This window comes from Macadamia integrifolia, chromosome 8 (assembly GCF_013358625.1).
Source record: "Macadamia integrifolia cultivar HAES 741 chromosome 8, SCU_Mint_v3, whole genome shotgun sequence".
Taxonomy (NCBI): Eukaryota; Viridiplantae; Streptophyta; class Magnoliopsida; order Proteales; family Proteaceae; genus Macadamia; species Macadamia integrifolia.
Window position 1 is genome coordinate 18,178,622 of NC_056564.1, and position 25,154 is coordinate 18,203,775.

Sequence of the window (25,154 nt, forward strand, 5' to 3'; positions counted from 1 at the left end):
GCCATGTTTACTTGCAAAGACCACCAACAACTCAAAGTGTTGCTGCTATTGCTGACTCAGAGGACCAGCCGATAGCCTACAGTAGGATCTTTCAAGATAGGTCATCAAGCCTCTTATGTCCATAACCCCTATCTATCACAGCACCTAATTCGGGGTTTTGTTCAACTACTAATTTGGGGTTTTGTTTAGCTACCCAAAGGGGTCATTCGACCAAGAGAAGAGTTCCAGCAGAGGTTGTCAGGTTGTTACAACCAATTCTTGGTACAGTTCAGGAGTTTCCTATTTTTGGGTACAGACCAACGCACATCAGATATTCCAAATTAAAGGCCATTAAGGCCTCTCCAAAGGATATTCGACTAGTATAGGTTGGCCAACATAAGCTTCTATCATATGTTCTTGAAGATCCCACGAGTTCCCTAATTTAGAGATCTAAAATCAAGAAATTTCCAATGTCCCAATTCAACCAGCAGAACGTGGATATATTTTGGGGTTTTTTTCCTCCCCATAGGACATATAATCAACCAGAGTTAGAGCTCCATCAAAGCTGCAAGCTTTTGGGTTTCTTTTTCTATTGAAAACGAAAAACCACTGTTTTGGGGATATTTCTTATCGGGATTCACTGCCGCCACCTCTTTCTCTATCCCCTCCGCCACCTGTGGTGGCTTCGCAGCAGCCTCCAGTGTTATCACTACTGCCACCGTTGAGTAGTTCTCCTCCTCCGTCTTCCCCTGTGGCACCGGTGGCCTCACCACCTCCACCTCAATCACCTCCACTGCCTCTACTTGTTTTTGTCTCTCCACCTCCCCCACCTTCGGCAAACCCACCTAGACGACATGGCAACACTGCTCTACTCATCTAGCACCACTAGCACCAACAAGGGCGTGGTTTCGTTGGAACTTGATCGCGATGGTTCAGACATTCCTGAGCAGTTTCAGGTTGGAAGATGGAGAGTAGACCTTCATCTGTACCGTCTCCAAGATATGTACGTTTCCTTTTTTTCTTCTTTTCTGACTGTGATGTAAATCCAAGATGAGAGCGATCCTTCTTCATCATATCTTCAAGCGAGGAGACGATCTTGGCTTGCTTGATGGAGAGGTTGTCGTCTTGTCCGATGAGAATGACGGGAAGACCAATGTCGGGGAGTTTAGGGAGAAGGGGTTGAGTGGTGAAAAAGAAGAAGAAGGGGGTAAAATTGTCTTTTCCATCTCAAAAACTAACATCTCTCTCACGGTGTTAGTTTGGGTGGGTTTAAATGTAATTTTTCAAATTATAGGGGGATCATGTAATTTCAGCAAACGACAGGGGAGGTAGATGTAAATTGCCCTTATTTTTTTAATGAAAGGTATAAATTAGAATAAAAAACATCTCAAATAAAAGCCAATTAATTAATAAATGGTTCTAATTAAACGATTTAGATTTTGTTGTTGATACAAGTTACCAATTTTGGGTCCAATTGAGAATAAATATATTTAATGGATGAGTTTTGGTGGGGTAGACTTAATGGGACTCAATCCTCTGTGGTGAGCGATGAGTGGCAGTGAAGATTTGACGATTGGGAGGGCCCTAGTATACACCCCAGTCGTAGGATCCTCACTGCCACTCAATGCCTCCCCATAGAGGATTTTTGTGCAGCTTAATTGGGTAGAATGTCTTGACGACTTTACCATAAAAGTGGTAAAACAAATTGTTTGGACAATGGATATTAGGGGCGAAAAAAACAATCAAAATATTGTTTATGTTTGATTGGAAGGGATATTTATGGGGAAGGGAAGTGAATTTTTCATACTTAAAAATAAATTTTTAGAATCATTACTTTAAGTGATCCTATATGATTAAATAAATTATTTTTTTTTTTAACTATATTTAGTAATGATACATTGATTTTTCATAAATTTTTATTTTATATATTGTAGCAAATGGTTTTTGTTGTGAAGTAAAGTGAAATCTAATAGCCAAATATTGAATGATCTCACGTTAACCATATAGTCACATGAGGTAATGATTACAAATATATATATATATATATATTTAGTATGAAAATTTCACTTCCCTTCCCTCCCCTTTCTTTTAAGCTATGTTTGGATACAAAGGGAATTAAAGGGAATGGAAGTGAAATTTTCATACTTAAAAAATATATATATATGTATATATGTAATCATTATCCCATGTGACTATATCATTACTTCAAATCATTTTATATTTGGTTATAAAATTTCACTTTACTTTACATCCAAAACCCTTTGTTATAAATGTAAAATAAAAATTACATGTAAAATGCATCATTACCAAATATGGTTAAAAAAATCAAGTAGTTTATATAATCACATTGAGTCACATGGGGTAATGACTATAAACATTCATTTTTTAAGTATGAAAATTTCACTTCCCTTCCCTTTAAATTCCCCTTGTAAGTAAACGGAGCCTTAAGTCCCTTGCAACCAAACGAGTTTGGTTAGGAAATCCTTTTAAACCGCTACTTCTTCCACAAAGCATGACCCCTTTTTATAGTTGTGTTAGTAAAATTTTGGGCAACCCAACAAGAAAATATTTGGATGGGAATACTTGAATTTGCCACATGGAAGAGTTATGTGATATATCTAATAATTGAATGTCTAATGAATTGTATAGCTTTACAATATGTCAATTTTCATCATCAAATTCAATTGTCGGTTCTCCCATTCAATGCCATAATTTTCCATGAATGTCCATGCACCCCCTTCTCATCACCTACATCATATTCATAGCCCTAAATTTTTGAATTGTTTCGCCACTTGACCAATCCCAACTAAACTAAAAGTCATACTTGTACAAAATTTTTAAATCACATCAGAGCTGAACTTGGAAGAACTGGGTGCATCCACCAAAACCATCCTTCTATTTTAATGTGTGGACAATTGAAGGAGAGCCCATGGCTTGTCTTTTGTCTCTCACAAAACTTGAAGCCATGAACTCTCATGTTGCTTTTGTATAGCAAAAGGTGTGGGAAATATTTAGTTTCACATTGCCTGCGAAAGAGACGAATGTGTAGTTCATATAGTCAAGTGAATACAAGGATAGGAGATTCCTTAAAGGAAGACTCTCTCTTGTCTCTAGTCTCTAGTTTGGGATTCGGCTCTCACGTCAAGTTTTTACTCTTTTAGTGTTGGTCATGGCCAGTTTTTTGTGTCTTCTCTTAGACACATCCTTTGGGCCTCCTTGGACAGGTGCTCCAAGAGGTATTTTTCCTTGATAAATAGAGGATGTCTTTTGTCTTTTTACCTACTGTTTCTTAGAGTTCTTTTTCCTCTATTATGTTGGTTGATGGAGCACAACCTAAAAGTGTTCCGTAATGGTCCAATAAGCAAGTGCAACAATTACTAGAGGGTCTAAGGAGCTGTTTCATGTTGGGATTGATTCATAAAAACCATCTTGCCCGGTAAATAAAATCTTAAAGATGGTGACCAGTGGCATGACTCAGCCCTATCATCACTTCGTCATCATTTTGGAGTGTGTTGCATACCAAGTTCAAGTGCATTACAAGTGGAGGCCTCCATCTCGTTAGTTAGTGCTTTAACCACTTAAACCTCTCCATTGTTCTAGTCTCTAAAACTATACTCTGGCGATTATAGAAAGCTTTGGCCATTAGGATTATGTTTGCTTATTTGATCCAATAGTTTAAAAAAAAAAAGCAGGACACTAGAAATAATCTATTAGTGAAAGTGAAAGAGCTGCTCCAGCTAGTCTGAAAACAAAAAATGGGAGTCTCATGTTGGTGCTGCTTCTCCTCTCTTTCAGGTTTGATGCGAAAGTGTGAAGAGAATATGAGAAGAATCGGAACAGGTGGTTGAGGGGGAAATGCATGAAATGCAGTGGAAGTATCACCATCTCAGTCACTTTACCTCTTGTCCACAGTCCAAACCTATCATTCAAACAATTTTAAATAACAAAGCATAATAGGGCCCCATGCACATGAACCCCCACTTGCTCCTGCCTTCCATCACCCCCTTCCCCTCTTTTTCCTGCTGAATGAATGCAGGATAATGGTGGACTGAGAATGCCCAGTTTGACTAAGCCTTTTGATCCATAACATTGTTGTGACTACAAACTTCTGTGGTTTGGCTGTTCCTGCATGAGAATGCCCACTTTTTCTCCCTTGCCACTCATGTTATAAGCTATTTTTTACTTTCTTTAATTAATCTCTGTTTTTATGGAACTTGGATTGATATGTATGCAACCTACAAATCCAAATGTGGAAGAAAGCCTTGGCATCACAGTGCAGAGGAGGAAGCAACCACTGCTCAACTTGGATTGATATGTATGCAACCTAAGATGCTGAATGTGAATGAATGAATGGCTTGGCATCACACTGCAGAAGAGGAAGCAGCAACTGATCAACTTGGATTGATATGTATGCAAGCAACCTAAGAAGCAGAATGTGAATGAATGAATGAATGGCTTGGCATCACACTGCAGAGGAGGAAGCAACCACAGATCAACTTGGATTGATATGTATGCAACCTATGAAGCTGAATGTGAATGAATGAAAGCCTTGGCATCATACACTGCAGAGGAAGCAACCACTGATCAACCTGGATTGATATGTATGCAAACCTATGAAGCTGAATGTGATTGAATGAAAGGCTTGGCATCATACACTGCAGAGTAGGAAGCAACCACTGATCAACTTGGATTGGTATGAATGCAACCTAAGAATCTGAATGTGGATGAAAGGCTTGACATCACACTGCAGAGGAGGAAGCAACCACTGCTTATTCCCATCACCTAAGCACAACTATATTATATTACAGCAAAATTCCATGTTAAGACGCACTTCAAAAAATTTGCATATGCAACATGTAACTCTAAATAAAATATGTGGGAACAATCATGTAAGACATAAAATTACACAGCATAGGAAGAAGAGTAATGTATGACACTATTTAATAAATCCACTTCATTATCATATAATGATCCAACTTCAATTACATACACTGTTTAAAGAGAAAATGATACTGATAAGAAACAATTCCTATAAAGAATCCCTGACTTTTACATTGCTAAGAAAGAATACAAACATACACAAAGAATACCCGACTTTCACAATGCTAAGAAAGAATACAAACATGCTAAGAAAGAATACAAACATACATAAAGAATACCTGACTGTGACACTGCTTGAAAGAATTCAGACATACAAAAAGAATCAAAGAATAACAAAAAAAAAGACTTCACATACTAAATGGAACTCTAGATAATCTGATCTTGGAAGAACTCAAAGGAATATCTATCAGATAATGAGGCTTCATGCAACCAAAGAATGAAAGAATTCTCTACCTACAAAGAATTTTTGTTACCCTTTCTGTAAGATAGGAATGAAGAAAGTTGTAAGACATCAGGAAGAAGAAAGCCATCGCAATCAACTTGGCTGAGATTAAGAGGAGGAACTGCCAGCAACATCAACAGGTGCCCACGCCGAAACTGTGTACAAAGGCTGCTCTAGCCAACTTAGAGTAAGCCCTGCTCCTTCTTCGCCTTGCTTCTTGACACTGTAGTTCTCACAAGAGTACATCTTCAACAGCATTCTGCTCTGAAGAATCTCCCTATCTCTGATTTCAATGCATCTAAATCCTCCATGCTCCATCATCTTCCTCCACTTTGCAAAACTCTCATGCCTTTCCAACCTGTCGCTTCCTTCACAGGCAATTATATTTCTGATCTCCCTAGCAAATATCTCCTCTATTTTGATTCTAACCAAGCTATCTAATGGCAGGGTCGAATCAATGGAGTCAAATATGGCAGAGTAGTACTTGAGTGAATTAGAAACCCTAGTCTCCAAACTGGAATCGTTGTGCATTGCTTCTTGTTCTGCCATGAGTACCACTATGGGGTTAGTACTACTCATCAAACCCAACATATTCCTTAGCGCCCCACCGGTCTCATCATAAAGCATCTTGTGTAGCTGAAGAACACAATTCACCGCCACACTTTCCTTTTCCTTCACATGAAGCATCCACAGTCTCACGTCCTCCAACCTATCCACAACTGCATGGAACTCAAACGGCAGATTCAGGGTTTCTGCAAATCTCGCCAATCTTTCGCCTGTTTCTTGGAGTTCTTGTTTGGACTCTCCTATACCTGTGATTCTTACATGGCTTGGGGGATTGGGCCTAGTGGCTAGACTCTGAAATAAACCAGGCCATTGAAGCCCCTGTTTAATATCAAAATCTATGATATGTACTCTATCTTTTCCTTCAAATGCTCTCAACAGAATCTCATTGGATGTGAAATGAAGGAACTTTGGAATTGGGCTGACATGGTTTAAAAGCCGAAGTGCAGCACCCATGTCATCCTCAATCCGATCAAGCTCCCGAGGGGTGGCAATATGAAAAATGTGAGGCCAGAGCCTTGCAACTCTGACTGCCAAAGCTTCTGTAAAGTAAGCAGTGACACGGCTAATGGCAGTCCCTTCTGGTGAAGCAAGTTCTCCGAGTTTAGCTATAAAATGGTTGATAGCTGGGATGTTCTTTGAGCTTATCGATTCCACACAGGCCACCAGTAAGGTCACAAGCTCAAATTCTTGATTCTCTGTCTGGACATCCTCACTGCCAGCCGCTACTCTGGTTCCTTCAGATGGGTGAGGGCGCTGAGACCCATTACCCGTTCCATTCCCTGAGGAATTTTCATTTTGCCTTGGAGTCAAACTATCGCCTTCAGACGAGGTGGATCCTGAACTTGCCCTAGTAGGCTCATGGCTGGTGGTATCAACGTCTTTCTCACCTTTGTCTGCAATCTCAGTGACTACAGACTCCATCAAAGGATTGTTGGGTCTGATGACATCACCTGGAACAAAACAGATGTTCTCTTCCTCGCGCGTATGCACGGGAAAAGAAACTGGTGGAGGGTCTAGGCCTGTGATTCCAAGCACTGACTGTGGCATCTCAAGAGTCGGCTGAAACCAAAGATTGCCGCTACCCAATTGGCTTAGAGCCATTCTCTCTCCTTCTGAAGAAGCATCAGGCGTTGTTGTACCGCTACTTCTCTTCCTCTTGGCCCTGTTTGTGCACGATTCATCAAATGAAGTCTGCTCAGCAAACCTCTTCAAGCTCCTCCCTTTCTTCCAAAACCCTTCTTCAATCTCTCTCCTTCCTTCCCACAGTGCTGTCTGAGCGGTGGTAATGGATGGCGGGAGCCTGATTTTCTGCTTAAGAGAACAACTCCCTTTAGCTTCAATCGGTTTCTCCACCGAGAGGCCGACGGGTCGAATGGGCTGGGACCGTTGGGCATCCTTCCGGGGGAAACTACATGGCAAATCCAATCTCTGTGTACTCATCGAAGGATACTGAAAATGGCAAGCTTGAAACTGCGCAGTCGCTTCACTCCTCAATCTATGCCTTGGCGACAGCAGCGTAGAAATCCCAGCCAACATCCTCTATATTCTTCCAATTTTCTTTCTTTCTTTTTTCCCCCCTCTATTTTTTTCTTCTTTTAAAATCAATTCAACTAGCCTTTTTTTTTTCTTGTTCTTCTTATCTCTCCCCTGTTTCTGTTCCCCACACCACCCCGACTCTGTAAATCTCTCTCTTTTTTCCTCTCTATTATTTCTTTAAAATCAAATGAATAGTTTCAGAGTCTGTAAATCTATATGTATATATGAACTGTTCAAATCAAATAAAAAAATCAGAAGAAAAAAAAAAAGGAATCCGATTGAAATTGAACCGTAAGAAATCTGAATAAGAAAATTCTGAAAGAATACAAGGCTGTAAAACCCCAAAAGAATGAAAGAATAAAAGACTTCCTATGAACCTACCAGAAAAACATCATCGGATTCCAAGAAAAATCATTGAAGAAAGCTATCGTTCTTCTCCCCAAGAGGACTAACACCATGCATGGAAATCCAGAGAGAAACTTGCTTGAATCTGTAACTGAAATTCAGAAAAGCTTTCAGACCCATATCAGCACCTGAAACTTGTAAAGTTTCCATAGTAGCCGATTCTGTTTCTGAAGCGAATCCTACATACCCCCAGCTACAAAAGCCCTTCAACCATGCAGACCAACTGATTCCCTAATTATCAAAAAAAAAAATCCTGATTCCCTAATATCTCCCACCCAAAAGAACATAAGACTCTCATTGACTAGTCTTTTATAGTGGACCATTGCTCTTCTTTCTCTCCTCTTCCTCCAGGGCCATTGCTGTTCATGTTTTTCCTGATTCTCTCCCAGTCCCCACAGCTTGAAAAAGGAAAAGAATGGTGAGAGAGGAAAAGGGTATGCGGATATGTCTCTGGATTTTTGTTCATTGATCGTCTGATCTCCATCAGACGGGAGATAATGGAGGTCAACATTACCGTTGGCATATTCCAGTCAATATGACCGTTGGGAGGTTGGTGTACGGACGGGGTTGCTTGGGTTTCATTTTCCTTTATTATGTCTGTTGCAGGCACTGCACGTGCTCATCCCCTCAGATCCGTTTATGTGACCGTTGGGTTACCACAACCATGGGGCCCATTATTTGTTTTTGTCACGGATTCGCATGAACGGATTTTCTGGTGCTGTCGTGGAAGGGGGAACCAATTCTGTAGATAATGAGTAGATAACAAAGATGTCCATCACCGTTTGGTTCTTTGGATTCATGACACGTGGATTACATGATTTGGAAGGCCTCATTTCATGTGCATACGACAAAAAATAAAAAAATAGACTTATAGACGTCATGCCCTTAAAAAGGAAAAAGAGAAGAAAGGCGTATATAGACATTGTGTAATAACAAATATTCGGGAAGTTGTGGTGCGTTAAGTTCATACTCATTAGTAGGTTTTCAGTTTGAGCCTTTTGATTATTATCTTCCTCTTTTCATTAATTTTTTTTTAGAAATCTTCCCCCTTCCATTGAGTTTATAGGTTTTTAAATTCTCATGAATTCATGGATTATTTTTAAAATTTAAATATTAAAGGATTGTTAGTTTCAATTTTTAATTTTAGGGTACCATTTGTTTCAGGTTTATTAATTGTTCTAAACAATAAGGCTGAGTTTGGAAACAGAAATGATGTTTCGTGTCAAAAATGAAAATTTCAATTTCTGTGTCAAAACGTCATTTTTTATTTTTTTTTTAACGAAACTGAAACGATGAAACTACCTTTTGTTGTTCCATAATTTTTTTTTTTTCTTCTTTTTCCATCTTATTCCAAGAAAAACGAAACACACTATAAATCCACCAAACGCTTTATTCTATTTTTTCGTTCTCATATAACAAAAAAACTCCAAAAACATTTTTGAGAAGAAGTTTTTCTAAATCCATGAATGACGATAGTTCATCCACCTTCTTAAGATTCACAGATACTTATAGGGTTTTATAACTTCTCAAAATAACCTGTCAATACCTCTCGATACCTCCCACACGCATCCAAGCCCAGTGGAAGATCAATAAGGTTTTATGGAGTTTTAAGGTTCGCTAAAGTGGAAGATCAAATGGAAGGGAGGGAGAAGGTGAAAATTGGATCATTTCCAGCAACGCATATGGGAGATCAAAGATAGAACATAATGAGCCCGGCCCAACACATTGTGTGTCAAAAATTCAATCCCCAATTCCAATTTTCACTACGTTTGTAATCTTTCCGCTGGGTGGGCTGGGTGGGCCTCAGTATGGGATTGGTGGGCTTCATTATCTTCTGGCTCTTGTGGGTATATTCTGGATTCAATGGCAGTATGGAATCATTGGACTGGGAGCTCACGATTACACATGGGAGATTCCTTATTTTCATCTCCACATTAGCCGGGCCAAGTGTAGTTCCTATCCAGGCCCAAAGCACTTTAAAGCCCAGCCCATGAAAATTGTTCTATCCAACAAAGAGCAGAATTAAGTGTTTTATTTTGGCTGCAGCCTCTAAAGATGGATCTGCTTTCATTCATCACCAAAACACAAATATCATTTTTAAAACTCCGCACGTATAGTTTTCTTTGGAAAAAAATCCTCTCCAATTAATGATCGAAGGGCTGGGAGGATATGGGGATGCACCCCATGTATTGGGATGCATGTCTAGGATCCTTCCAACCCTTGGATCACTAATTGGACACCCAATTAATTAGAGAAGATTTGAATCCGTTTTCTTCACCATGGATAAAGATAATCTAATCACTAATGTCTCATTATTCCCTTTGTGTCCTTATTGTACCAAGTTTGATATACCCTTTGTACTATTGTAGGAATCTCATTCAAGCCCTAAAACCCGTGGATTAAGAGATTCTCTCTTCACTGTCTGTGAAGGAAAATTCAATCATATTTTAAAAAAGGGCAAGTGGTAGCAGGACGTACGTATTGCAATATTATTTTCACTTTCTTTTAATATTAACCGTCCATTTAAGTTTAGATTAATCTAAACCATCTATTAGTTTTTTATATTGTAACTGATTCCTAGTTTTTAGGGTGGAGAGATGACGGATGTGATTACTTAACTTGTATAATATTTTTTTATATAAATAAATATATAATAAATAAAAATTCAATATAAGCGGACTCCTCCTTCGATTTTATTGGGAAATCTCAATTCTCTCTCTCTTTCTCCTTGCTTTTTCTTCAACGTTATTCATTCTTTCTACAGCCGCCATCATCATCATCTCTCTCTCTCTCTCTCTCTCTCTCTCTCAAAATAGGATGAGACAAGAAACAAATCAACATAACTATTTTCAGACACTGAACGTATGAGAGACTTGTCCACACATATCCAAATACCATGTTTAAATATTAATCATCAGGGAAGGGATTTGGACAGTAAAGTTTGCATATATGGCAAAAGACAAATTTGAATTTATAAAGTAAACAAAGCTGTTGAATATCTAGGATTTTATTATTATTTATTGGGTAAATATGATTACATATGAGAATTTACCATGGATGCAAATTTTCACTGAAATTGGTAAACAAAACTTCAACTAGACTGGAGAGCGGTGAAAAAGGAAGAAGAAAGAAGGAACAACCTTGAAGAAGAAGCAAGGAGAGAAAGAAAGAGAGGATCGAGATTTCTAAGTGGAATGAAAGGAGGAGTCCGTTTATATTGGGATTTTTATTATTTATTTATTTAAATATTAATAATATTAAACAGAGTTGTAACCGTTTATAACTCTGTTAGCAAGATTAACATATTTAACACGTGTCAATCATATCACTTACATGAACATTCACTGAGCTCTGAACGTTCTGCATTCCTATTTTTCTGCACGTACCGCGACCATTTTGCCTTTAAAATATAGAAAATGGGCTTGTCCTAATGATTACGTGACAAATTGTTTCTTCTCTTATGAATTTAAGATGACCTTGTTTCCCCTAATGATCACTCAACTAGTTTGACTTTTGTTGATCAGAACAATTAGTCGACTTGCTTTAAAGAAAATGCATAGCCAATTGTATCATTGTCATGCTCATAAGATAATCTCATAACAGAAATAAACAACTTCTCTACAAAGAAGGGAAAAGTCAATAGATGCAACGTACATAAGAGTACCTTAAATGCATACAAGGGGAGGGAAGTGCAACTTAGATAAATTTTAGGTTAACGTTACGAGTTAAGAGCGAATTTGGAGTTTTGTATTAAGAAAAGAAGGGGAAGAGGGTTCTTGAGCATGCCATAGGGGAGTGCAATCAGTGCATCAATAACATCTGATCAAATAGTATCATACAAAGGAAGGCAATGAGGTCATTTCATATAATCAAAAGAAGATAGACCCATAAATGCTAGCGTACCCTAACCCATCGACTCAAAGAACCTTTTCTCAAGTTAAGAGCTTGACATAACCTTAGAAAATATAGAAACTATGTTATATAGAAAGAAAAGGAACATTGACTCTCTTATTGGACATGGAAAAGGACCCTAGGCACGTTTATGGACCAGGCCCATGAAGTTGGTTATTGGTTAGTGTGTTGGAAATTTCACAACCAATGTATATCCTCAAGGCTCCATCTGATTGCAAGAAATAAATAAAAGGAAAATGAAATCAAATTAAAATCGAAACAAAAAAAATATTATAATCATTACTTGACAAGATTGTGTAATTATTTCTAAAACATTTTAAATTTTTAGTTTTTAATGCAGAGTTGCGTGTGATTATATAGTTTTGAATGTGGAGTTCTGTGTTCGAGTTATTACTTTCGTGCTTAGCGGTGTTATCAAAGATTCGTTATTTCATTTCTTCTTTCACGAAATAGGTTGGATGATGGATTATTTTGATGGTGGATGTAATGCATGTAGGACACTTTGGCTTGACCGATTTATATGGTACGTCAGGTAGATAGCCGATACCTTATTATAGTCTGTCATTATAAGCATATGGCTAATTTGTAGTGATCCGTCAAGTTGATAGCCAACACCTATTATAATTAGCCATAACTCGTCAATCTTTTTGTATGGATTCTTGTGCTCATCCTTGTAACCGACCTCGTTAAGTTGAGATAAAGTTTTTTATGTTGTTTATTGTTGTAAAATTTTGTAATGAGTTTTTCTTTCATCACAGTGAAGAAGGGGGAATCCCCTCACCATCGTCATTGGTCATGTCTGATTGAAATAGAAATAGGGTGAGAATGTATGATGACATAAGAATACAAGATCAAATTACTAGTGGTGAGAGATTCTTCTTTCTCTACTTTTATTCATATATATATATATATATATATTTTTGGCTTTGTGTGTGTTCTCATTCACCACCACCTCATGGTGCAGATGCCACGCGACCAGTGGCTTCTCTTACCCTTATTTCTTTCCTTCTACAAACTAGAAAGGGGCTGCAAGAGAAAAATAGACACAATTGACTAGACTCAAGGGTTGCGTGTAACTTTTTTCGGGTCTGCCACTGGGCCAGAGGCCCAAAGTTCCGGAGTGTGACATAGGCAATGGGATCCTTCTTGTAGACAGTAGTTGTTGGTGAGTTGGGCCCGTTGTTTGGTCTGGAATACGATCTGTCGTGGGATGATTGAGTCACTGTTGGCTACTAATTACAAACATGAAAAAATATGCAGGGGAAGTGTTTACTGTGTAGGGACCAATAAGAACCAATAAGAATATATGAGATAGTATTCACAGAAGAATTATTTTTCTTTCTATGGGGTTAGGCTGATCATTTGCTCCCCATACGCCTAGGAATTGAGTGTAGGGTCACATTTCCCACATGAAACAAATTGCCATATATGGGAGAACATTTGTCTAGCAACATATGTTTGGTTATGGACCTAAGAGTGTAAAAGCCCACCCTATTAGGAGGTAATTGAAGAAGTTGGGTTTTTCCATAATGAATCAATAAAAACTTAAATCAACTCATATGTGGTATGATCATTTCTTGAACATGGGTGAGTCTTCATGACTCCTAATCAGATTTCATATTTATTTGACTTGAGTATGGTGATTCGCCCACGTCAAAGCTTGGTTTTCCAAGACCCAGAGTCACTAAATGGGCAATAACACATGTTATATTATCTTTATTACACCTTGCATTCATGCTCATCTTTATCTCGACACCGGGTGATCCATGCATGGTTCAACCCTTCTAGATTTGAGGTTGAATCAGGTTTTCATTGGATGTTACTGTATTCCTTGTTCTCTTTGAAGTGAGAAGTAAATAAGGGACTTGTCATGGATACGAGTGAAATGAAAGCATAAGCTATTGTTCTTTATTAATTTCTTCATTTTCTGACCCTGGTAATAGATGAGTTGATTAACTTAATGTTAGACCAAATACCAAGAAATACGAAAATAAATAGACAAAAGATCCGTACGACATGGAGATTTAACGAGGTTCACACACCAGTGTGGTGTGCTACGTCTTCAGGAGAAGAAGAAGATGTTTCACTATGCAGAAGAGAAATTGCACCTAAGCAGCGGTGAGAAAACTCGCCCTAAAACCCTAGCTTGAAAAACCCCCCAAAAGACAATGACTTTCTCAACAAGACAACAGTACATTATATACTCCAAGTCGCTGGTTGATCCATCGGGTCGCAGTTGATCCGATCAAATGCCCCCCGCACCCCCATACAAGATTAGTGCTGGGCTTCCGGCTTGGGCCTATTGGCTCAACCCCTCTACTACCATCACATATCTCAAAAAACTTCTCATTCGGGTCGCTACCAAAATATGTCGAAACGGGTCAATCTTTAAAATGGATCAGAATTCAAGACAAACTTAACACTTAAAATGCCAAATAATACATAATGATTTTCGTACGATCCTAAGCCACACACATGGAACAAAAACCATATTCATAAGAGAACCTCTCTCTCTCTCTCTCTCTCTCTCTCGAGTAGACAGAGAAAACACAACATGAAGCGTCAAAATAGGAAGGTGCCGCACCATTGGCCATCTTCTTTTATTGGATATAGACATATAATAGATAATTTTGGATTAATTAAATAAATAACTATTAAATATTAGCTGGGCACCTCCACCGAGAATAATTTACCCCTTTCCACTCTAGAGATAAGAAACTGCCAGTGTTTTTTTCCACGCGTTATTAATTACAAATCCAACTATGTTAAGAGTCAATTGGGAATAATTAAGGGGTCAAATTAATGCATATGGGGGAGCGAATAAGTTGACTTAAAGTCAAATGCTCCAAACCTCGATAGGTATGTTAGGAGCCAGAGTCCCAAACACCTCCCCTTGAAAAGCCTCTGCTTTTTATTTATTTATTATTATTTTTCCATTTTCAGAAGAAAGTTGAAAAACTCTCCATTTGGAAGTTTAGTGCTTCCTCACCAAATGTGGTTGTTACTAGATAAGGACTTTGGCAACCGATATTTTATTAATGTGGAAACCAGGTTTAGATTTTGATCAGTTAATCTGAAAACCTAAAATCTGGTTAGGGAGAGGGTTCCCTTAAAAGGCAGTGTGCAAGGTCAATGGTAATGCACGTGAAAGTATTAACAGTGGTGGAATTTTAATCTTTCATTTCATGAGGGGAGCAGTTGTCGTTTTACCCCACTTTGTACTTAAGTGTAGGAGCCACACTGCCTTGTAAGCTTATTTGTCCTATCAAATTATGGAGAATGTTTTCTATGGAAAAAGTATACCACGTGCCCTGAAATGTGCCTAGACACAATAGAGAGCAAAATCCGTTGCATCCCCTAAAATACCCAAATCCACCCATTGGATGACATGCACCCTCTTTCATTGGCCACCACGCACCCATAGAGAATCTATGCCCACACTCCTCTATATTCCTATTTCTTCTTAAGAAGTTTCAGAGTTCCTACCCATCTTAAATTAGAAACCTGCTTGGTTGCATTCCCCTATGTCCTCACACAAGAGATGCGAAATGACCAAGTGACCCCTAGTGGATGCCTTAACATTGTCACATTGTCTGGAGTGCATGTGTAAGCTGCTGCATGAGAAAGAATAGCAATTCTCAGCCCATTTTTTTTCTAGATCAAAGACTCTGGAAACATAATTTTAAAATAAGGGTACTTCATGTGATAGAGAACCCCACGTATTAAATTGCCATATTTCAGTTCAAAGTAACGAAGAAAACTTGCTAAAACTTTGATTAAGAAATTTAGTAAAATTATCAAAATGCCATCAAATAGAGATGAATATAAAATGCAAAATGATTTCTTTTGTACTTCTAATTTCTTCTTTTATTTATGTATGTACCTTAGGCTGTGTTTGGCAGCCAAGAGAAGAGAAGAAAATAAAAGAAATTTGTATTTTTTTCTTGGGTTAAGAATTTTTCTTTGCACTTGGTATATCTTCACCCAAGAGTAAATTCCCCTTTTCATATTCAAAATTTCTCTTGATAATTGTGAAATTTCCTTTTGTCCCCCCAAATTTTTTTTTGCCAAAAACATAAGAAAACATGAGAAAATATGAAAAGATAATAAGATAAAAAATGAATGATTATACAATGATTTCCTATGTCTCTCTCTCGTAAAATTCAAAAAAAAAAATTTCAAAATTTTTTTTTTCTCTTCTTTTCTTCTCTTGGCTATCAAACATAGCCTTTGGTGTAGAGAAGCGTTTCCCCAAATAAAAACACTCCTCTTCCACACGAGGTGAAGGGAGAACTTTTTCCCTAGAAACAAAAGGTGAAATTTGGAGAGAAGAAAATCCAGTTACAATTCTTTAAAATACAAAGGGCAATTGGGCTTTGGTGCTCAGACCAGCACGGCAGGTATCTCGCTTTTCACAGCATCATTTTAAGTTTCAATTTTCGATGGAAGAAGACAGTAGTACTAGCAATGGGTGGAGTCAGGGAGACTTCGAGACATGGGAGTTTGGACTTTGAAAAGTGGGACCAACCTCAGCCCCTACCGTCCATTGATTTGACGTCTTTTCCTCTCTACCTACGTCTGACATTTTCTCCAGGTGAGGTAACTGGGGCTGGTCTGAGCTGAGGTAAGTGGCCGGTATCGCCTAGTTCACAAATCATTACTTTATATTATAAAAGTATAAAAAATGTAGAAAATTAATATTTTTAATCTAATCAATGTTTCTTAAATCTTTTTCTTTTTTATTATTTAAGAAAATTATCTTATTCTACCTTTATTTTTAAATTTTATATGAAATATCACCTTAATTGTTCAAAATATCTGGTGTGTGCCTTGTATTGCTAACAAAAATGACTCTTAAATTCATTATGTTATATCAAAATCCTCGAGTGATGACATAGTAAGGTTGGTATTTAACAAATCACTGTTTTATCCTTCCATGTAAAAACCCCCAAATTGAACCGATCAACATTGAATTGCATGTTTAGGATTTCTCTTTCTTCGTGAGTGTGTGTGTAAGGGTGTCAATCGGTTCGGTTTTAATTATTTGGTTTGATTTTGGTTCGATTTTGATATGATTCTGAAAGATGATAAGGTGGACTAGAATCGAATCGAGAATTGACTCGGTTCTGTATTTAGAAACTCAAGCCGTTTCAATTTGGATCGGTTTGATTTCAGTTTCAATTCGGTTTCGATATGCGGTTTGAATTCGGTTTTGTATCTCAATTTTAATTCGATTATAAAAACGGCTCCACTTTTAGACCATGACTGTGATGGACCAAAGACCATAATGGGCTCAAGTTATGGGCCTTATGGCCATTGTTAACTCCAAAATTGTCTTAACATGGAAATATGTGATGATAAATTGTAAAAAACACATAACACCTAAAAAATATCTCTTAATGATACTAGGGTTTTTTCGTTTTTTTATTTTTTTTGTTTTAAGAGCAATTCGGTTCGGTTTTGGTTTCAACCGATGGTTCTTACACCCTAAACAGAAACCGAGTTGAACCGAAGTCCATACTCACATACTCAAACCGAATTTGAACTGAATTAATTTGATTTAGTTCAATTTGATTAATTCGACTCGGTTTCAAATTCGATATTCGGTTTTCGGTTTGAAATTGACACCCTTGTGTGTGTGTTAATTAATGGAAAACCTTTTTTTTTTGGGTAGAATTAATTAATGGGAAACCTTGGTGTTGATCCGTTGTTGTTGCTACTAGTGTTGTAGAAGGATTGGGTCTTTGAAGGACTGATTAAGACTTATTGAATGCAGTCTAGTCTGCACTTTGCTCCCGTTGGCTACTGTATCTCGCCCATGAATCCCAAATGTCTTTCAAATTCAGATTTCCTTCCTATCATTAAATCTACCTAGAACTTGCTTACTATAATTCAACATGAATCTGAAACCTAAATCACAGATTTAAACACCTTTACTATATCCCATCTCAGTGTAGTGTAGGCAGGAAACCTTAAACCTCATTCCTGTTGTTTGCATTAAATACTCTAAAATTCTTGCTTAACCATATAATCATGTTAAGGCGAATCCAAACTTAAGTATCTTATTTCTTGTAGGAGCAACTCTTACTTTTTCAAAAATCAGAATCGAATCAATACCAGATGCTGATTTTCAAAACCCTGCTTCTTCTCTTTCCAAATAATAGTCCATGCCTTAATTAGTTTAGAGAGGGAGAGAGGGAGAGAGGGAGGAGGGAGGGGTGAGGGGTGAGGGGTGAGGGATAGTGTGATTCCATGGGGGAGATGACCAACAACAACGGAGCAGCAACAGGGGTGGTTGTGGTTAGGTGTTGTGGAGAGGAGGCAGCAGCCATGGATGGTGGCGGTTGGGGTGGAGGGGATGGTGGTGATGGGGCCTAATGAGGGTTCACTAAAGAACGCCATTAACGTCTCTATTAGAAGAAAAAAAATAGAAAAGAACATTAACGCAGCATTTTCTCAGTATTGCAACAATTATAAGCAAAGAGATGTATTATGCATAATAGGTTCACAAGGGTCTTTTCCGCTTCAAAACTATCAGTGTTAGATTTTAAGGATGCAATTGATATGTTGGACAAATTAGGGTAATATTTCATACAAAGTTCAAAAATAAGAATGATACAAAATAATTTTCCTATTATTTATTAAGAGGAAGCCAAGGCAAGGCAAGCGAAACCAAGGTGAACCAAGTTGATCCCATAAGATTAATTGGCTGTCTTGCCATATCTGGCTTCCTTCAATTCCAACATTCCAGTCCTATCTCATTAATTCAGTATTGAGGATCCAGGGCAGGTGACAATATGTCTTAATCAACTCGTGATTGATCTCGAATCCGACCAATTCATGCATTGAAATCCTAAAATCACTGTGTTTTCAGATCTGATATGAGGACCAATTCTAGGATTCTTGACTCCAATTCCTTCTGTTGTGGATCAAAATTTGAACAGAAGAAGAGGGAAAAAAGAAAGAGAATATATAACATGCTCAAGTTCAAATCCCAGAATCAATCAAGCGTCGAGAAATCTAATTTTTAAAACGTAATGTGAAAGATTGATTTCCCGAATAGCCTCTATTAAGGGTGTCAATCGAACAATCGATTATGACTCAACTAGTAGCAAGGTCCAAAGTAAACAGAATTGACAATGAGATCAACCTCCATCAATTTTAATTTGGATTTCAATTCTATCAAAATCAATCGAAACCTGCTTGAACCCAAAAAAATCCAACAAAACCAAAATCAGAATCAGAATCAGAATCAGATCCAAATATCCAATGGTTTTGCATTAAATTCAATGGAACCCAACAAAACCAATTCCAATTCTGATTCTTCAAACAATTTAGAGTGACCTCAAAGGTGGCCGAGTCGAGCCGAAGTTGATATTCGTTGAAGCTCAGTTGCTGTTGCTGTTACTGTTGACAACTGTAGTCTCGAAACAGGTAACTGAAGTCCTCTTACAACTCATCATAACAAGACATTGTTGTGGGCCTAGTGGGCTACATAGTAGATTTCCTTATATTAAACACACATCGTACAATGCTTCACAATTGTGGCTCTTGGGTTCTAGCATTATAGCAATTGGCCAGCCAAATACTACCGCCCCCAGAAGCCCAAACAAACAACTAAAAAACCTTCACTGGCATTACCCCACCAATACCATTAGCCAAAATTGAATCTTCTAATCAGGAAAAAGAATAATTAAATTAAATAATAATAAAACCATGGTACCCCAAATCCCACCTGCGTTGGATTCTCCTAATTTAGGTGAACGCTGTGCTACCTCTTCTTGTCATCTAATGGTTAGCTAAAATCCATCTTCCATCTTTCCTTCTCTGTTTCCTTGAAAACCTCTCCACCATTCCACCTCAGTTTCTTGAGCAGTCATGGCGGGTCCATTCTTCTCTGCTACTTCAAAACCCTCTACCCTCTATCAATACTGGAAAAAATCAAGCCTTTTTGGTTTGGCTTTAGTAACCGTCCTCTGTTCTCTGTCGTACCTTCTGGGTATCTGGCAGAACAATCGTGGAGGATCCATCCTTACCTCTCATCTTGTCAATTCCGTGCCCTGTACTGACATTGAGAGAAGAACCCAGTTGCCCTCAAACCCCCATGGTTTAGATTTCTCGACTCATCATGCCGCTGATGATTCTCCGATGACTATGGTTACGAAACATTATCCTCCTTGCGATATCAAGTACAGCGATTACACACCATGTGAGGACCCTAAAAGATCTTTGAAGTATAAAAGGAACAGGTTGATTTACAGAGAAAGACACTGTCCGCAGAGAGGTGAATTGCTTAAATGTCGTGTGCCTGCGCCGTTTGGGTACAAGAATCCGCTTCCATGGCCGTCGAGTCGTGATTATGCGTGGTATGCGAACGTACCCCACAAGCATTTGACAGTGGAGAAGGCGGTTCAGAACTGGATTCGATTCGAAGGGGATCGATTCAAGTTTCCTGGTGGTGGTACCATGTTCCCAAACGGTGCTGATGCTTATATTGATGATATCGGCAAGTTGATTAATCTCAAAGATGGTTCTATCAGAACTGCTATTGATACTGGTTGTGGGGTAAGTTATTCTTTCACCATTTCACCTTCCATGGTTTCTTGATTTCATCTCTCAGGCCCTCAGCCTCTCTCGATTCTTCCCTTGCCCCACCTCACCCACCCCAATTAGTTGTGTTGACTTCTTGAGACTTGGGTCGACTGGTTCACCTCTCGATGATTAGATTAAATCTCGGGTGTCTACTGTAAAGCTTTCTTTACGTTTCAGTTGTCTCTTCAAAGTTCAATCCACCTATTAAAATAAGGGATCTGGAATTTTTTTTTTTTTTTTGGGTTCTTTAACTAAGTCGCAAAACCGCCCTCAGGTTTAGACTTTCAAGTTCAGAGCTTCACAGCAGACATGGTTGAACTGCTCTTCTTCTTCTTCTTCTGCTTTACGATTTGAACAACAGAAGGAAGGAATTGGGCGGATAAAGATAAAGACTGATGAGTCAAGAATTATGGGGCTTTTTTATGTGGTAACTTGTGGATTTAGACCAGTTGAACGAAAAATTTAGTGGGTATTTATCTAATTGTGTATCAGCTGGATTCCAATCTTCTCACCCTGTCTCTTCTTTTCCTTTTCGTTTTTTTCTAACTGGGTTACCTTCGCCAACAACCCACGTTCCCTTTTGAGCCATTGAGTTGGATATTTCCATTGTTTGTAGGGAAAAGTTTGGGATCATACTGCAAAGCAATTTGTTTTTAACGTTGCCTTTGTTATTGACGTTACATCTCACATGGTATCTACTGTAAGAAAGGACAGTTCCTCTGTTTTCCCGGAGCCATTGTTGTTTAGCCCTACATTGCTTGGTGTCCAAACGAAGAAGAAGAAGAGTTAAAAATCTAGTCTGTGACTCTGTGGTCCTGTATGGTAGTAGTATTGTAGTAATACCCCCGACATCTTTTAACCCTTTACCGGGACCCACTGTGACCCCTGAAGCGATTGCGACTTTACGGATCTATTCAGAGTCGCCACGATTGAATCTTTAATTTGCAGGTTGCGAGTTGGGGAGCTTACCTACTATCACGTAACATCTTAACAATGTCGTTCGCACCAAGGGACACCCATGAAGCTCAGGTGCAATTCGCCCTCGAGCGAGGAGTTCCTGCGTTGATCGGAGTATTGGCTTCCATTAGGCTTCCTTACCCATCAAGGTCTTTCGACATGGCTCACTGCTCTCGTTGCCTCATTCCCTGGGGCCTATTCGGTATCCTACTCTCTTAATGGAATCCCTAATTGGGTTTAACTTAATTTCGTTATATAGTTAATGGAATTGTCTGGAAACAGATGGGATCAACCTGATCGAAGTCGATCGAGTTCTTCGCCCTGGTGGGTATTGGATTCTTTCAGGACCACCCATCAACTGGAGAAGGTACTGGAAAGGGTGGGAGAGAACAAAGCAAGACCTTGAGGCTGAGCAGAATCAAATCGAAGCTGTAGCCAAGAGTCTTTGTTGGAAGAAATTTACAGAGAAGGGCGATATTGCTATCTGGCAGAAACCCAGTAACCATATTCATTGTAAGAAGAATCGCAAGGTTTTCGGGAAGCCCCAGTTCTGCCCGGCCTCACAGGACCCCGACAAGGCTTGGTATGTGAAACAAGTTTTCGTTTTTATATGATCATGGTTATATATGGCAATTGCAACAGAGACGGTTAAGACTTAATCTTTGCTTCAGGTATACCACTATGGAGACTTGCATAACCCCATTACCAGAAGTGTCCGACATTACAGAAGTCGCCGGTGGTAAATTGGCCAAATGGCCGGAGAGATTGAATGCTATTCCTCCGAGGATTAAGAGTGGAAGTCTGAACGGAATCACAGAAGAGATGTTCAGAAAAGATGCAGAGCTATGGAAGAAGAGAATTGGATATTACAAGGCTGTAAACAATCAGCTTGGGCAGAAAGGAAGATACCGGAACTTGCTGGACATGAATGCTCACTTGGGAGGCTTTGCAGCTTCACTTGTCAACCAGCCAGTTTGGGTTATGAACGTTGTTCCTGTAGAGGCGAAGATCAACACACTCGGAGTCATCTACGAACGCGGCTTGATCGGAACGTATCAGAACTGGTAAGCTTCATTTCATGATCCCAATTGAACATTACCCATTTGTGGAAATAATCTGCTTGAGTTCCATTGTATGTGATTAAAATTTTTTTTTTTCACTGATCATCACAGGTGCGAAGCCATGTCTACTTATCCTAGAACTTACGATCTCATTCATGCTGATTCAGTCTTTAGCCTCTATGAGAACAGGTAAAAAAATCATCAAGATTCTAGATAACTACAGTTCAATCTTACAGAGAATTGCAGAGAATTATTGAATTCTGAGAATCCTTTCCTTTCCTTTGTGTTGCAGATGTGAATTGGAAGATATTATATTGGAGATGGACAGGATACTTAGACCTGAAGGCTCTGTAATCTTGAGAGACGATGTAGATGTTTTGGTGAAGGTGAAGAATATCATAGATGGAATGAATTGGGATGGTCAAATAGTTGACCATGAAGATGGGCCCCATGTAAGGGAGAAACTTCTATTTGCTGTGAAGTTATATTGGACAGCCCCACAATCTACCTCTGATCAGGAGTCCAAGACAGCTTCTTAACGGGGCTTTGTTTTGCTTTTGGTGGGCTATCTTTTTTGTAGTGTTCCATTATCAATCCTTTTTGTTACCAATTCTTTCAAATATAATCATGTTTAGTTGATAGGGTTGAAATGAAAATTTGTAAATGGATTGTGGGGGAAGGGAGGTGGCCCACCTTACAATCAATAAGGGTTAACCTTTGACCATTTATCTTAGATTACAAAGGCATAGGTTGGTTCCCCCATTTTTTCCCCCTTCTTTGTTATTTTCTTGTTGCTGTATTGTTTGATCAATTAGATTCTTCTATAATTGGTCAATAAAACAATTGGGTAATTCTTTTGGCATCAAAATTAACATGTTTGGATTCACGGCTATTGATTCAAATTACTTGAACCATTTATGCCACACCCGGATGTAGAGAGTTGTTATACTATACATTAAACTAATATGTTTGAGGGGAAAAGAACTCTATCGTCTAGTGTTCCCATTTTTACACATAATCTTTGTTTTGATGAGACTGTGAAAAGACGTCCTTAATTCCAACCTTCTTGCATGCTGGGTTTCTTCTCGCCCAGTTATGAAGAAAGGAGATGGACAAAATTCTTTCTCCTAAAAATTATATTAAAAAAAAAAAATACACTGAATAAGAGTAATTTAAGTTGTGATAACACACACGAATTGTCTGATCAAGAAATGAAGGATGCAGTTAGGTCATGAAAAAAGTCACCCCTCACTATCAAAGATCACAAGTCCGTAACCTCATCGGTCACCATAATTCCTAAGGTACAGAGAACCCAACTTTATATAAAGATGAGATTATGAAGCTCGAAAATGGATAGACAGAGAGTGGGGGTTGAAAGAAATAGTAGTAGAAATGGCGACTAGTGTGATGAACTCTCTAATTAAGTTTGCATTTGTGGTGGGCGTCGTGACAGTAGTGGTTGTGGTGGCGCCGCAGGCACAGATGGCTGTGGCTCAAAGTCAAAACTGCACAAGCGAGCTCCCCAACCTCTTAAGTTGTCAACCATATGTGTTGCCGGGGAGTCCCTCACCACCCAGCTCTCAATGTTGCAGTGCCATTAGCGGAGTCGACCGGGCTTGCATCTGCAACACTCTCAGGATCGTTTCTTCTCTCCCCAGTCAATGCCATCTTCCATCCTTCACTTGTACTCTCTCTCTCTCTCTATTTTCACATTTCAGTACAAATTTTTCTTGTTACTTGGGTTTCATATTTAAATCTTAACATAACGGTAAGATTACTCCATTATAATCTAATGATCATGGACTCGCGAATTTGAGTTGAGAACAATCTCTTCAGAAAATATTAAAACTTTAGAAGGTATTTATGAACCCAAAGGGAAAAGGGATTATTCTATTTCGACACAACCCGGATAGCAGGAAATTTTTCACACATTTCATGTATAATTGGTGCATAATGGTTGGTAATTTTGTGAAGTTGATTATCTCTTGTTGTTTTTGGTGGGACAGGTTCGAATTAATCCATCAGAGCAGGTCGTGGCCTCGTGGGAGTTATTGGTTCTGATCTAAGAATAAAGTTGGAGGCTTTTTTTTCTTTTACTTTTTCTTTTTAATAATGTATGAAGTAGATTCATCTGATATGATATGAGAGGTGATGGAGAAAAATGTAATGAAAATCAGATTGAACAACTTTTTTTCTTTAGTATATTATTACTAATAAATAGAGAGAGAAAGGGAGTTTCTTCTTTCTTGGGGAACAATCAAATGGTCTACATACTTTGCAATTACGAATCATTTTCTTTGACCTCTTTTTGTAGAGAAAAAGAAGGCTCAAGAACATTAATTTCAATGCCTAAATGGAGCCCCTCTTTAGTTTCTCCCTATAGATAGAGGAGAAAGATTTTGAGTTTTCTATGATTCTTTTTGGGTGGAAGACCCACATTGGGTTAGAACAAAACCCATCCACTATGGGTTAACAAAGGGGACCATTGGACCACATTTATTATATATTATTAATATTAATTTTTTAGTATATATTAGACAAAGTGAGGTCATTTGAGTGTAGGAAGGGTTGAACTCAAGACCTACCCTTTGTCCTAGGGTAGACCTCATTGGACTACCGTCTACTGGTTGACTGCTATACAATAGAGGCCCCTTGAAGTATTTGACGATATGACATTTTTTTGCTATTTCGAGCATGGATTTAGTAAATGCTATTAGACCAGTATCAGCCATCTAGATATCAATATGGATTGGCCTATATCGGATAATTTTGTCCTTGACTTTTTAGAGAAATTAGGTTTTTGAATAATTTTACCTTTGGTT

At 38.5% G+C, this 25,154-nt stretch overlaps 2 protein-coding genes across 2 annotated transcripts; one reads left to right on the plus strand and one right to left on the minus strand.

The window, feature by feature from the left end:
- Positions 1-4,910: 4,910 nt before the first annotated feature.
- On the minus strand, positions 4,911-8,204 carry LOC122085702 (scarecrow-like protein 28). The gene has a single exon (XM_042654213.1). It carries the CDS (start codon positions 7,403-7,405, stop codon positions 5,411-5,413), a length of 1,995 nt encoding a protein of 664 aa, XP_042510147.1. The 5' UTR covers positions 7,406-8,204; the 3' UTR covers positions 4,911-5,410.
- An 11,254-nt stretch (positions 8,205-19,458) lies between these two features.
- On the plus strand, positions 19,459-23,200 carry LOC122085703 (probable methyltransferase PMT15). The gene is made up of 6 exons (XM_042654214.1): positions 19,459-20,287; positions 21,263-21,473; positions 21,554-21,854; positions 21,943-22,335; positions 22,444-22,521; positions 22,625-23,200. Exons 1-6 carry the CDS (start codon positions 19,601-19,603, stop codon positions 22,869-22,871), a joined length of 1,917 nt encoding a protein of 638 aa, XP_042510148.1. The 5' UTR covers positions 19,459-19,600; the 3' UTR covers positions 22,872-23,200.
- The last annotated feature ends 1,954 nt before the right edge of the window (positions 23,201-25,154 follow it).